This window comes from Carya illinoinensis, chromosome 6 (genome assembly GCF_018687715.1).
Source record: "Carya illinoinensis cultivar Pawnee chromosome 6, C.illinoinensisPawnee_v1, whole genome shotgun sequence".
In the NCBI taxonomy this organism is placed as follows: domain Eukaryota; kingdom Viridiplantae; phylum Streptophyta; class Magnoliopsida; order Fagales; family Juglandaceae; genus Carya; species Carya illinoinensis.
In genome coordinates, this window is record NC_056757.1 from 3,189,747 (window position 1) to 3,204,120 (window position 14,374).

The following is a 14,374-nucleotide window of genomic DNA, read 5'->3' on the forward strand; positions in this document are numbered from 1 at the left end:
TGACAAACTCATGTATTCTTGCTTTCACTAACCCCAACTTCCTACTTAAAAAACGAGATCTTTTTCATAAGTATTATTCAGCTCTCAAGTCTTAATTGAGGGGAGTAAGAAACGCAAAAGTTGATATGCTCGGAATTCTTCTCAGCATACATAGCTAAGAAGGAAAAAATTGCAAAAACAGAAAGTACATGCTCCATGGCCAAGATGCATGAGTTACTATAGGCTTTGGCTCAAGCCCTTAACAAACATTCCTTTGTTGGCTTCCTCACTTTCATCCTCAACAGAGTATTTTCCTAGCTGAGCCAGGGAGTTTGCCTTTGCACACACCAAAAGTGCTTTTTGTGCAGCCGTGACATTCTCAGGACGTCCTTGCCATGTCTTAAGCACAGTGTTCTGCAGTGCACGAGCATATGAGAAAGGAAACATGCCATGGGTTTGGGCTTTGGTTCATTGCATTGAGGTTCAGGGTCGCTTCCACTTCAGATTGTCCTCCCGATAAAAACGAAGAAGTAAACATAGCAAAAAAATCAACTAGTTTGGTGAGGAAATCAAATGCATGTAGGTCTGCAACTAGAAGTCAATAACAACATATAATGTCAACACACAAAAAACACTTGTAATCTTAGTAAAAAAAAGAAAAAAAAAAGAAAAAAAAAAAAAAAAGACAACTTTCTTGCCTCAATGGCTAGGACACGAGGCTAATTTGAATTTTGCAAAACCATATAAACCATGAAAAGTCCTAAATCCAAGTCCATTTTAAGAATATTTTAAACACTAATGTGAGGGAAGATGTATAACTTTGAAATCATCAAAAAGGGTGATGGCATTCTTACCATGATTCTTGGAACTGCTGGAGGAACTCTCCTTTTAAGCACTGTGAGTGTATGTTAGGCAATGGTCTCTGGAGAAGCCTTTGCCTTGTGTTCAGCCCCTGGGGTTACCATGTTGGGCTTAAGTAGGATTACCTCGAAAACTACATTGTTTTCAGCCAAGTAGTAGAAGACTTCAGCCCAGACCTTTTTCGCCACTTCAAGTGTCTTCTCAATTGGGTGGTCCCCATCAAGAAGAATCTCAGGTTCCACAATTGGCACAAGACCATTGTCCTATTCATTATAAAAGAATAATGAAACAAAGAAAGGGTAAAAAAGTAATGATAAAAGAAACAAAGGTTATACAATTTGGAATCTTGTAATCGCTAAAAATCACATGTAAGGCCCATGATGATAGAAAAGGTCACACACACACACATCATATCTTATTTCCAATGCCTTGCAAGCATGAGATATAGAGACTGACAAAGTGAAAAATGGTTTTATTTGTGATTAGTACAATGAGGCTACTACCCCAATCACCCACACTGTCTTCTAACAATTTCCTCCATTACTAACTCCAGTACAAACATTTATATGAACACACAAAAAATAACTCTTTAAAAATTAAGACATACCTGAGAAATGGCAGCATAATGTGCAAGTCCCCATGCAGCTTCCTTAAAAGCTAAAGCAGAAGGGCCACAAGGAATGCTAACAACTGTCCGCCTGGATATTTCAACAAGACAATATTGAGACAAACTTCTTAGCCACCCTGAACCGAATAGAAAGCTTCACATATGACTCATTAAACAAATATTGACCAAGAATAGTCATAGACTTACCACTTAGCAAAACAAGCACCTAGTTTGTAGTATTCCGCAGATCTTGAAGCCAATCCATCTAAACCTTGGCATCATGACTCATTGTTTGATCCTGGTAGGGGAACCAAACCCTGATACCCAATAAGTTAAAAAATGGGAACCAAACAAGTAGATTACCAATAACACAATGTTAAATAAAGCACGTAATAAATGTGTATGGCACACTATAGACATAAAACCTTATCAACTTTAATGCCTGGAACAATTTTCTCATCACGCAAGCACTCAACAAATTTCTTCCCATATGTAGTTGTGTAACATACGAACTTAGAATTTAGATTAATTCAGTTAGAAATTATTTAGTTATGTTATGATTATATTTATTCTTTTTATTAATTACTTATTTATTTATCTTCAGATGCTTATAATTATTTATTTGTTAAATAAGATAATGAACCAGATTAATTAGAGTTTTAAGGTGGTTTCCTTTTATCTTGTATTCTCTGTTATTATCGGATAGGTTTAAAAATTTTTGAAAAGATTTTAAGATCAAAACCAAATCAGATCTAACTAATCCCCTGAAAACTCTAGCTAATCTCCTTAAAACTCACATAAAACCCTTTCCCTCACCTTTATAAAATCTCACCAGACCCTCAGATTAATCATTCAGAAATTTTAGTCGACAAAGAGGAAAAAGAAAAAAGATAGCACTCGCACAACCCCTTCTTTTTTTTTTCCCAGCCACCTCATCAGAGCATCTTCAGATCCGCACAAACACTGCCAGTCAACCACTTCGTTGAACACCCCACTATCTGGTAAGCCACTGCAGTCTGCCACCTTTTTTTTCTCTCTCTCTTGTCACACGTTACCTTTCCTTAGCAAGCCTTAGATCCCATCGCTGGCCTTCTTTCTCCAGCAAATGATTATTTGCTTTGTTCATATCCTTTTATTTCTTTTACTTTACTGAAAAGCACATGCAAGTTTTGGTTATTACAAAAATGCCCTTCAACCCGCTGCACCTAACCTTTCCGTAAACAGCCTCATAAAGGAACTTTTGGTGAAGTTACCTCTTTACCCTCTAATAACTAGGCAGACTTTATGTTTTAAACCTGATCATATACGTGGGCTATTTTTCCTTGTGGGCTGGGCTTGAGATTTATTAGACATGTTTCATTAATATTTGTTTTAAATTGGGCTTGATTAGAGTATATTTCAGAAATTTATTTTAATAGTTAAGTGAGTTGATTTCTTGTGGGCTTGATTATTTCATTGGGCTGGTTGTATTTACAGAAATTGTTCTAGTAACCTTAAATGTTTTCTGTAATTGGGGCTGGGCTGAAACTTAAATCAGACCAAAGTTTCACTTAAATAAATATATTAGTCTTAGACTCATTCTTTTATATAATATATTGAAAGGCTTTTAAGCATATTTTAAAGAATTCTTTTATATTGTTTCAGCTTATTATCTTAGTTAATATTTCAATTGACCTTTAACTGAGTTTTATAAAATTATTAAGATTATGATATGAGCTTTGGAATAATATTATTTTAGGTAATCTTTTTTATATTTGAATATTTATTAAATTATCTCTATGGTAAGATTTTAAGTAATTAGATTGCTACTACACGTTTTCTAGAAAGATTAGTAAAGTCTAGTGCCTCGTATAGGTCACGAGCTACGATGTGAGATTTCATAAGGAGCGCTAAGAGGTAAATAGTATGATCATATAAATGTATGCGTAATGTAAATATTATAAGTGGGTATGATAATATGATATGGTTTTGATGGTTATCTACATTGCGCTAAGAGCCAAGTCAAGGTTAGATCGTTTTCACAAACTTCTATGAATTACGATGATTTACATGAAAGTAAGCCTATATATATGTTATGCTTTTATGGATTGTTGATTGATGGATTGAATGTTACTAAAATCACATGGAAGTCATGATATGATCACATAATAATTTAAGATAGGTATTCTATGAATTAAAATAGCCAGATCATGCTTCATTCATGTAGTACTTAGACCATATATGCCATGTATTATTCATGCAATAACTTAAGTCAAGCATGTCATGTAATAAATAGCCAGATCATGTATGACATGTTCATTAGTTCTCAGATCATGCATGCCATGAAATGTCATAAAATGATTAAATCATGTTAGGCCATGTCATGCTATACTATACTATGTACAAGAATATATCATGTTATGCCATGCCATGTACAAGAATATGCCATGCTAGAAAAGTCTAAGAAGTCCAAGAAAATTATCATGCATCAAGAAAGATAAACATTTTAAGGTAACACGGACTCAAGCGTGTTTACCACAGTTATGCTAAGACGATACTACAGACTCAAGCGTGGTTACCACAAGTTAAGTGAAACACGGACTCAAGCGTGTTTCACTCCATGTCATGCAAGTTAAGTGAACATGGACCCAAGCATGTTTCACTTCATGTCAAGCAAGATAAGTGAAACACGGACCCAAGCGTGTTTCACTACATGTCAAGCAAGATAAGTGAAACACGGACTCAAGCGTGTTTTACTCCACGTCAAGCAAGATAAGTGAAACACAGACTCAAGCGCATTTCACTTCATGTTATACAAGTTAAGTGAAACACGGACTCAAGCGTGTTTCACTACATGACAAATTATGTGGTACCATGGACTCAAGCGTGGTTCACCATGAAATAAGTACAATTCAAGATAACCAAGTTACTCATGCATTCACGCTTCATGTTTGCCATGATTATGAATGTTTCCGCTCATGTTAATCCATGAATGTTATATGAAAGTTATGATAAGGTTTTAAAAATCAAATTTATGCTAAGCTAGATAGTATTTTACGGTATGATGTATTATTTACTGAGTATTCGACTCATTTTTGTTGTTTGTCTTTTTGTTTTCTTCTATGTTGATTGCCACAGATGGTGATTATGATGATGCAGAGTTGGATGGCCAGGAGTAGATTTAGTATAAGGACTTAGAGATGAATAAGTGTCATTTACACAAGGATTAAGTTTCTTTTATGTCATTTCAATAACTAGTCTTGTTTAAGACTAGCTCATGTTTTGCTTTATTCAGTTTCAAGTTTCAAGACTATTTATATCCTTTCAATTAAGTTTTTTTTTTCAATAAATGAGGTATTTCAGAATAATAAGTCTCTTTACCGGGCATTTTATCATGTTTGTTAGTAACGTCTCTATCTTACAGGAACAGGGTGTTACAATTGGTATCAGAACTCAGGTCGAGAGATTCTGTAGACTCTTTTTGTTTATATATATAAAAAAAAAAAGTTAGGATAGAAATTACCTAGGACGACTACTGGCCAGCTCGAGGTTCACGAGGATCTTTATGATTATGTTTTAATTATTGTTTTAGTGCTTCATTGTTGATTGATTGTATTAGTTATACTCATTGCATGAACGATGTTATTAGAATGACACCGGTTACTAGGCGTAATGAGCACCCTGAAGGCTCCACAGAACCATCACCAAATGATCCTGAGGTATTGGCTGCTGCTACTACCAGACTTCTTTGGTACCTTGCTGATGATCAGGGTTTAGGAGTGAGGAATCCCCGGGTCGGTTGCACCCTAAACCAGTTTACGCAATAGCACCCTCTGACTTTTGACGGCAAAGCAGAAGCACTTGATGCAGAGAGTTGGATAAAAAGAATGGAAAAGATTTTCAGAGCTCTGTTCTGTACTGACGAACAGAAGGTAGAGTATGCCACTTATGTGCTGGCTGATGAGGTAGATGAGTGGTGGACCTCTACCCGGGAGCTACTGCAGCTTGAACTTGGTGAAGGGGTACCCATCACTTGGGACTGCTTCAAAAAGGTCTTTTTGGACCGATTCTTTTCTCCTGCACTCCGGGAGGCAAGAGCTAGGCAGTTTATTAACATAGCTCAGGGAACCATGACGGTGGAGCGCTATGCCGCCACTTTCGTGGCATTATCGAGGTTTGCAAGTTATCTGATTCCTGATGAGGAAAAGATGTGTGAAAAGTTTGAGCGAGGCTTGCATCCAAGGATCTGAAGTCGTCTGATACCCCTGAGGATTCGTAACTTCACCGACTTAGTTACATGGGCCACTTTAGTTGAAGAAGACATGAGGGCGAATGCAAAGATCTTCAATCAAAGGAAACGCCAACAACCACTTCCCGAGCCCAATAAGAACAAGAAGCCTGCTCCCAGCCATCGGCCACAGTCACGTCAGACTATTCTAGCAAACCCCGTCTGCAAGATTTGCGAGAAAAGGCATCAAGGAAATTGCTTAGTGGGTCAGAACGCTTGCTTCAGATGCGGGCAACCAAACCATATGGCTCGAGATTGTCCAAGGAAGATTGTGTCACCTCTAGCTGTAGGGAGTGGCTAGAGGGCTACGACACTAGCCAGAGTTTTTGCCCTTACACCAGGAGATGCTGAGGCATCTAACGACGTGGTTACATGTACCCTTCCACTATTCTCTTGTTTTGCTACTGTTTTGTTTGACCCGGGTGCCATGCACTCGTTTATAGCAAGTGCTTATGCATGCTTGGATGTGAAAGTACCTGAGAGGCTTGACTGTCCCCTATTCATTGCGACACCTACCGGTGAGCACGTAGTTTGCGACACCATACTTAAGAATTGCCCTATAGATATTAGTGGGAGGCACCTTCTAGCAGACTTGGTAGTTTTTGATATGATGGGGTTTGATGTAATTTTGGGAATGGATTGGTTATCCCGAAATCACGCCTGTGTAGACTGTTTTAAAAAGGAAGTAGTTTTCAAAACCCCGGGCAAAGAAGAATTCAACTTTTGTGCAAAGAGAGGAAACTCCCCACCTTGATTGATCTCAGTTTTGCAAGCAACCAGATTACTAAGACAAGGATGCTTTGGGTTTCTGACTAGTGTCTTAGCACCACCTGTAGAGGGACCCAAGCTTGAAGATATCCCCGTTGTCAGGGAATTTCCGGATGTGTTTTCGGAGGATCTTCCGGGGTTGCCCCCGGACCTGGAGGTTGACTTTTCAATTGACCTCCTACCTGGGATGGCACCTATATTGAAGGCACCTTATCGTATGGCTCCGGTGGAGCTAAAAGAGCTTAAGGAGCAGTTGAAGGAGCTGTTGGAGAAGAGTTACATCCGCCCTAGTGTGTCACCATGGGGCGCACCGGTTCTTTTTGTGAAAAAGAAGGACGGTTCAATGAGATTCTGCATTGATTATCGAGAATTGAATCGGGTGACAGTGAAGAACAAATACCCCTTACCAAGAATTGATGATTTGTTTGACCAGTTACAAGGGGCCCAAGTTTTCTCCAAGATTGATCTACGATCAGGCTACCACTAGCTCAAGATCAAGTCAGAAGATGTTTCCAAGATGGCGTTCAGAACTCGTTGCAGACACTATGAGTTTTTAGTCATGCCATTCAGTTTGACGAATGCTCCAGCAGCCTTCATGGACATGATGAATAGAGTGTTTAGGGAGTATGTAGATCAGTTTGTTGTTGTGTTTATTGATGACATTCTAATCTACTCTAAAAGCCCAGCAGATCATGAAGGACATTTGACGGTTGTGTTACAAATATTAAGGAAGCAACAGTTGTTCGCAAAATTCAAGAAGTGTGATTTCTGGTTGAAAGAGATTACCTTTTTGGGGCATGTCGTGTCAAAAGAAGGAATATCAGTAGACTCGATGAAAATTGAAGCAGTTGTGAACTGGGTCACACCAACCAATGTTAATGAAGTCAAAAACTTCTTAGGTCTTGCAGGGTACTACAGGAGGTTCGTCGAGGGGTTCTCCAGTATCGCAGCCCCGATGACTAAGCTGATGAGGAAAAATAAGAAATTTATATGGACTGAAGATTGTGAAAGAAGCTTTCAGGAGCTGAAGAAGAGACTAGTCACAGCACCTGTACTCACTGTTCCCTCGGGCACTACAGGATTTATCATTTATAGTGATGCTTCTCTTAAGGGTTTGGGATGTGTCTTAATGCAGCATGGGAAGGTTATTGCCTACGCTTCTCGACAACTCAAGAGTTACGAAGAGAATTATCCGACGCATGACCTAGAGCTTGCAGCTATTGTGTTTGCCTTGAAGTTATGGAGACACTATCTCTATGGCAGAGAAATGCGAGATTTATACCGACCATAAGAGCTTAAAGTATTTCTTTACTCAGAAAGACTTGAATATGAGACAGCGCATATGGTTAGAACTTTTAAAGGATTATGACTGTAACATTAACTATCATTCGGGTAAAGCTAATATAGTGGCAGATGCCTTGAGTCGAAAATCGTCCTCTAGTACCCTCGCTTCTATGTACACCCCTCAGAAGCACATTCTTTTGGATATGGAAAGAGCAGGGATAGAGATGATTATGGACACACAGGCTCAGTTGAGCAATCTGACTTTGGGATCATCATTAATAGATTGGATAAAGGTTGCCCAAAATAGTGATCCAGGCTTAGTGAAGATCAAAGGAGAGGTACCAGAAGACAAAAGGCCTGAATTTTCAATATCTGGGGATGGCACTCTAAGGTTTAAAGGAAGAATTTGTGTTCCGAATGTTAGAGAGATTAGAGATGTGATTTTGAAAAAGGCTCACTGCTCACTCTATACAGTTCACCCTGGTAGCACTAAGATGTATAGAGATTTGAAGCAACAGTTCTAGTGGAGCGGTATGAAACGTGAGATAGCTAATTATGTGGCCCAGTGTCTAACTTGTCAACAGGTCAAAGCAGAGCATCAGAGGCCATCCGGGCTATTACAACCAGTGTTTTTGATACCGTACCATACCAGCCGGTATGGCCGGTACATGTCGTACCAGTATCTAGACCGGTACAGAAATATATGTATTTCGTACCGGTAAAAATATCGGGTGTACCGGCCGGTACAGGACTGTACCGGCTAGTATTCTGGATTTCGGCCGGAATATGTGTTTCGGCCGATACGTAATTTGAAATTCTAAAAAAAAGTTTCAGCCGGTTTACTATTATGGCAATTTTGTAATTTATGTGAAAGGTCAAGGTCATTTATGTCATTTAGGCATTTAATCTTTAGGTTTACTTCTACTTTCTCCTCTTCCCTATGCGTGAATTGCTTTCTCCTTTGCACCGTGCAGTGGAGTCCATAATCTCCAATTCTCCACTACAGGTAGCATAGATAAAAAGATAATAAATTAATAATTACTACTCATTAAATTGATTAGTTGCTTTTTATATTTTGGCCCATTTCTCTTTTTTATTTTTTTTTTCTCTTCTCTGATGATCTGATCTTGTTGCCGGCACTGTAATATTTTTTTTTCCTTCTCTTCTTGGCCTATGCAGTACACTTGCTGGTTTGCTTGTCCCATTTTACTTGCTGATTTGCTATTGTTTTGGTTGGCCATTCGGATTTGATGATGAAGGTATTTTAATTTTCAAGTTTTAACTTCTTGAATTCTTTTTTTTTTTAATCTTTATAAGAAATAAAAAAAAAATAACATTTCATGATTTAGCAATAAGAATTAGCTATCTGATCTATTATCTAGTATCTACTCCCATACAGAATATTGTTTTTTTTTTTTTTTCCTTCAATTGCCTAAAAGAGAATAGAGATTTATTAGCCACTCATTAGGAGCTCAACACTGAAAATGAAAATTTAGTACAAGTAAAAGTAACACCATGATTTTTTTTTAAAGGATATTACCACAACCATGATCATCATGATCACGACCATAAGCACGGTAATTTTTTTTGTGTCGTACATAAAATGCTTTTTTCTTTATTATTATTGAGGTGTGTGTATCAACAATGGATATATGTTGTTCAACAGTTGTTTAATATTTATCATATGTCATTCCTCTTTAAAAATCTCCTACTTTAATCTGTGGACATGTGTCTAATTACTTGTTTTTAGCATCATGGTCATCAATTAATATAAAAAGTTATCGTTACTCACGTACAAAAAAAAATTATTGTTACTCTTTTAGGTTTTATAACTATATAAATATATAAGTTATAACAGTTATATTGGTATTCATATATAGAAATCATGATCATCACCACTCTCATGATCACAGTCATGATTCTGGCGTTTCTTCTGTCAGCATAGTTTATGAAAGGATCTTAGACCTTGAAAAGGTTGGATCTCTCTCTCTCTCTCTCTCTCTCTCTCTCTCTCTCTCTCTCTCTCTCTCTATATATATATATATATATATATCTATATATATATACGCATGCATGCATGTATAGAAACTTGAATTTATTGAGGCTAATTAATTTACAAATGACAGCAGTATTTTTTAATCCATTTAATAAATTATGTTAAGTTTCAGTCTATTAAGTGTTGAACACTTAAATTTGAATAAGTGTTGAATTATGAGGTTGTTTTATAGGAGTATAAAAATGTCTAGTTGTCAATCAACCAGTGCTACATCTACAACACTTGCTCCTGTAAGATCAGAAGATCCAGCATGGGCCCATGCACGTGTAGTGCCAGGGGCAAGAAATAATACTGAATGTTTATACTGTAATAAAGTAATTAGAGGTGGCAGGATCACTCGATTGAAGTATCATCTAGTTGGGATTCCAGGTAATGTAGAGGCATGTAAAAAGGTCTCTGAAGATGTAAAATGGCAAATGAAGGAGTTGCTTGATGAAATGAAAAGAAGCAAAGAGAAGAAAAGAAAAATAAGCTCAGAGATTGGAGGCGATATAGATTTAACATCTGATGATATTGATGATAGTAATAATATGGAGGGACAGTCTCAGCTTTCAAAAGGTAAGGGGAAGTCGGGAGAATCTGGAACTGGAAAGTCAGTGGGGGGATTAAGTAGATTTTTTGCTCCAAGAACAACTCCTGGGGCCCAACCTTCAATTAAGAATTCTATGTGTTCGAATGAGATGCTTGTACAAGCAAAGATGGTTGTAGCACGCTCGTGGTCTGATTCTAATCTGCCTTTCAATACGGCTCAATCCAAGTTTTATCAATCAGTTATCGATGCCATGACTGCTATCGGGCCAGGATTTAAGGGCCCTTCTTTATATGAGTTGAGAGGAAATTTGTTAAAAATGACTGTGAATGAGGTTCAAGATTATTTGCAACAAATTAAGAAGATTTGGAATGACACCGGTTGTACACTAATGGTAGATGGTTGGACAAATCAGAAGCAACAATCAATAATCAACTTTTTAGTTTATCGTTCGAAAGGTACAATGTTCTTGAAGTCTGTTGATACATCTGGCCTTAGAAAAGATGCTGAAACATTGTTTAATATCTTTAATGAGGTTGTTCAAGAAATTGGAGCTGAGAATCTTGTGCAGTTCATAACGGACAATGATGCAAGTTATAAAGCTGCAGGAAAAAAGTTACAACAAAAGTATGGCTCTTTCTACTGGTCCCCTTGTGCAGCTTATTGCATAGACTTGATGTTGGAAAATTTTTCTGATCCAAGATATTTTCCCCTTATTGATGATACTATAAAAAAGGTAAAAAAGATAACAAAGTTCATCTATAACCATGGTTGGGTTTTGGCATTGATGAGACAAGAGTTCACCAAAGGTCATGATTTGTGTCGTCCTGCAATTACAAGGTTTGCGACAAATTTTTTAAGTATCCAATGCTTGCTCTTGTTTAAGAAAGAACTGAGACAAATGTTTACTTGTGATAAATAGATTGCATCAAGTCATTCTAAAAGCATCATAGGGAAAGAGATAACTGTGATTGTTTTAGAAGATAAAGAGTTTTGGACTCAATGTCAATTTATTATTAAAATTAGTGAGCCTTTGGTTCGTGTTCTACGACTTGTTGACGGGGATGAGAAGCTTGCAATGGGATACTTGTATGATGCAATGGAAATAGCCAAAGAGAACATAAAAGCAAGATGTAATAACCAAGTTAGTATATTCAGTCCATTCACCAGGATCATTGATTCTAGATGGGATAAGCAGCTTCACAGTCCATTACATGCAGCTGGTTGTCTTCTTAACCCTGGAATTTTCTATAGCCCAGCTTTAAAAAAAAATGATGTTGTAAGAGGCTTTAACAGTTGTGTTATGAAGATAGAACTTGATCCTGATGATCAAGACAAGATCATTGCAGAACTTGACTTGTATAATAATGCAGTAGGTGAGTTTGGACATTCTTTAGCAATCTGCCAGCGTGATAAGCTTAATCCAGGTATTATCATTTATCAATATCATTTGTTAAATAGTGTGATTTTGTACTTTAAATTTTATCTTATTTTATTTTACTTGCATTTAATCAATAATTTATAATTGCATTATTGTTATAGTTGCATGGTGGACCCAATTTGGTTGCGAAGTTTCAATGCTTTAAAGGTTTGCTGTTCGAGTACTAAGTCAATGTTGTAGTGCAACTGGATGTGAGAGAAATTGGAGTACATTTGATTTTATTCATTCGAAGAAGAGAAATAGATTAGTACATAAACATTTGAATGACTTAGTATTTGTTCGTTATAACTTGAAGCTGCGAGAGAGGTAAATTTTTTTAATATTAATGTCTTTTACTTTTGAAAATATATATAATATTTTCAATTATGTTTGATTTTATTTTGACAGGAGCATAAAAAAGGGAAGAAATGCTTTAAATCCAATTAATCTTGAAAATATTGACTTGATGGAAGAATGGGTGAGTGAAGAATCTGAGCTTCTTGATGGAGAAAATTTGGATTGGGCAAGTATTGAGGAGCCATTAATCTCACTAAATGAGGAAGACGTTGATAATGTTGGTGTTGATGCTGATGATGGTGGTGACATTGATGAAAATATTTTGATTAACATGTTGAATCTTGATCCTTATTGTCTTTTTGATGAGGATGAGTAATTTTATTTTAATGGTTGGATTAATAACTTATTTAGTTTGTAACTTAAAACTTAAGACTTGTATTGAGAAGTATTGAGTTTATGACTTATTTTGTTATTATTTTGGAATACAGTAAATGCTTATATATATATATATATATATAATTTATTCAGGTATAAACTATTCCGAAACGGTACACGAAACAGTACTGGTACCGAAACGGTATCGGTACCGAAATATTATTCTGAAACGATACCGGTACCGAAATATTTCGTTCCAGTGCCTTGACCGGTACGACATCCAGTACGGTATTCAAAACATTGATTACAACCACTCCCTATACCGGTTTGGACCTGGGATGAAATTGGTATGGATTTTGTTTTAGGATTTCCTAAGGCACTAGGGGGTCAGGATGCGGCATGGGTGATTATTGACAGATTGTCAAAGTTAGCTCATTTCATACGAGTTCAGATGACGTATTCTACAGACAAATTGGTAGAGTTGTATGTGCGCAAAATTGTCAGGTTGCATGGAATCCCTTCAAAGATTGTATCAGACAGGGATACTCGTTTCACTTCAGTGTTCTGGAGAAGTGTACAGAAAGAGTTAGGGATAGAATTGACCTATAGTACAGCCTTTCATCTGCAAACAGATGGGCAGTCAGAGAGGACAGTGCAAATTTTGGAGGATATGCTTAGAGCTTGCGTGATGGACTTCAAGGGCAGTTGGATTAAATACTTACCCCTGATCGAGTTTGCATACAATAACAGTTACCAAGAGAGCATTTAGGTGGCCCCATATGAGGTTCTTTATGGTCGTAAGTGTCGGTCACCCCTTTATTAGGATGAGGTTGGAGAACGTAGAATCCTTGGGCAGGAAATTATTCAAGATATGTGTGAAAAGATAGCTGTCATTTGGAAAAGGCTCGCCATTGCGCAAGAACGACAAAAAAAGTATGCAGATTAGAGGCGTCGAGAGCTGCAATTTGAGGTAGGAAGCAAAGTATTCTTGAAAATTGCGCCGATGAAGGGAATCATGAGGTTTGGAAAGAAGGGCAAGTTGAGTCCGAGATATTTAGGAACCTTTGATGTACTGGAGAGGATTGGAGCTGCAGCTTATAGGTTGGATCTTCCACCGCAGTTGTCTGCCATTCATGATGTTTTTCACATCTCTATGCTTCGGGAGTATATACCAGATCCGACACACATTTTAGAATATGAACCTCTCCAAGTTCGCGAGGATCTCACCTACGAGGAGTTTCCAGTTGGGATCCTAGCACAAAAGACTCAAGTCCTCAGTAAGAAGACCATTCCGATGGTCAAAGTACTTTGGAGTAACCACACGGAAAAAGAGGCTACATGGGAACTAGAGGAGGACATGAAGAACAAGTACCCATACTTGTTTGATTGAGGTACGTAATCTCGAGGATGAGATTTTTCTTAAGGAGGGGAGATTGTAACATACGAACCTAGAATTTAGATTAATTCAGTTATAAATTATTTAGTTATGTTATGATTATATTTATTCTTTTTATTAATTACTTATTTATTTATTTATTTATCTTCATATGCTTATAATTATTTATTTGTTAAATAAGATAATGAACCAGATTAATTAGAGTTTTAAGGTGGTTTCCTTTTATCTTGTATTCTCTGTTATTATCGAATAGGTTTAAAATTTTTTGAAAAGATTCTAAGATCAAAACCAAATCAGATCTAGCTAATCCCCTAAAAACTCTAGCTAATCTTCTGAAAACTCACGTAAAACCCTTTCCCTCACCTTTATAAAATCTCACCAGACCCTCAGATTAATCATTCAGAAATTTTAGTCGACAAAGAGGGAAAAGAAAAAAGATAGCACTTGCACAACCCCCTTTTTTTTTTCCCAGCCACCTTATCAGAGCACCTTCAGATATGCACAGACACTGCCAGTCAACCACTTCGTTGAACAC

At 37.0% G+C, this 14,374-nt stretch overlaps 2 protein-coding genes and 1 pseudogene across 2 annotated transcripts; 2 read left to right on the forward strand and 1 right to left on the reverse strand.

Moving 5' to 3' along the window:
• On the reverse strand, positions 1–1,937 carry LOC122313687 (annotated as a pseudogene).
• An 8,067-nt stretch (positions 1,938–10,004) lies between these two features.
• LOC122313688 lies at positions 10,005–12,444 on the forward strand. Its single transcript, XM_043128867.1, has 3 exons — positions 10,005–11,191; positions 11,378–11,778; positions 12,245–12,444. The coding sequence occupies exons 1-3, from the start codon at positions 10,005–10,007 to the stop codon at positions 12,442–12,444; spliced, it is 1,788 nt and encodes a 595-aa protein (XP_042984801.1).
• Positions 12,445–13,446: 1,002 nt separating this feature from the next.
• Positions 13,447–13,833, forward strand: LOC122313690. Its single transcript, XM_043128869.1, has one exon. It carries the CDS (start codon positions 13,447–13,449, stop codon positions 13,831–13,833), a length of 387 nt encoding a protein of 128 aa, XP_042984803.1.
• Positions 13,834–14,374: the final 541 nt, after the last annotated feature.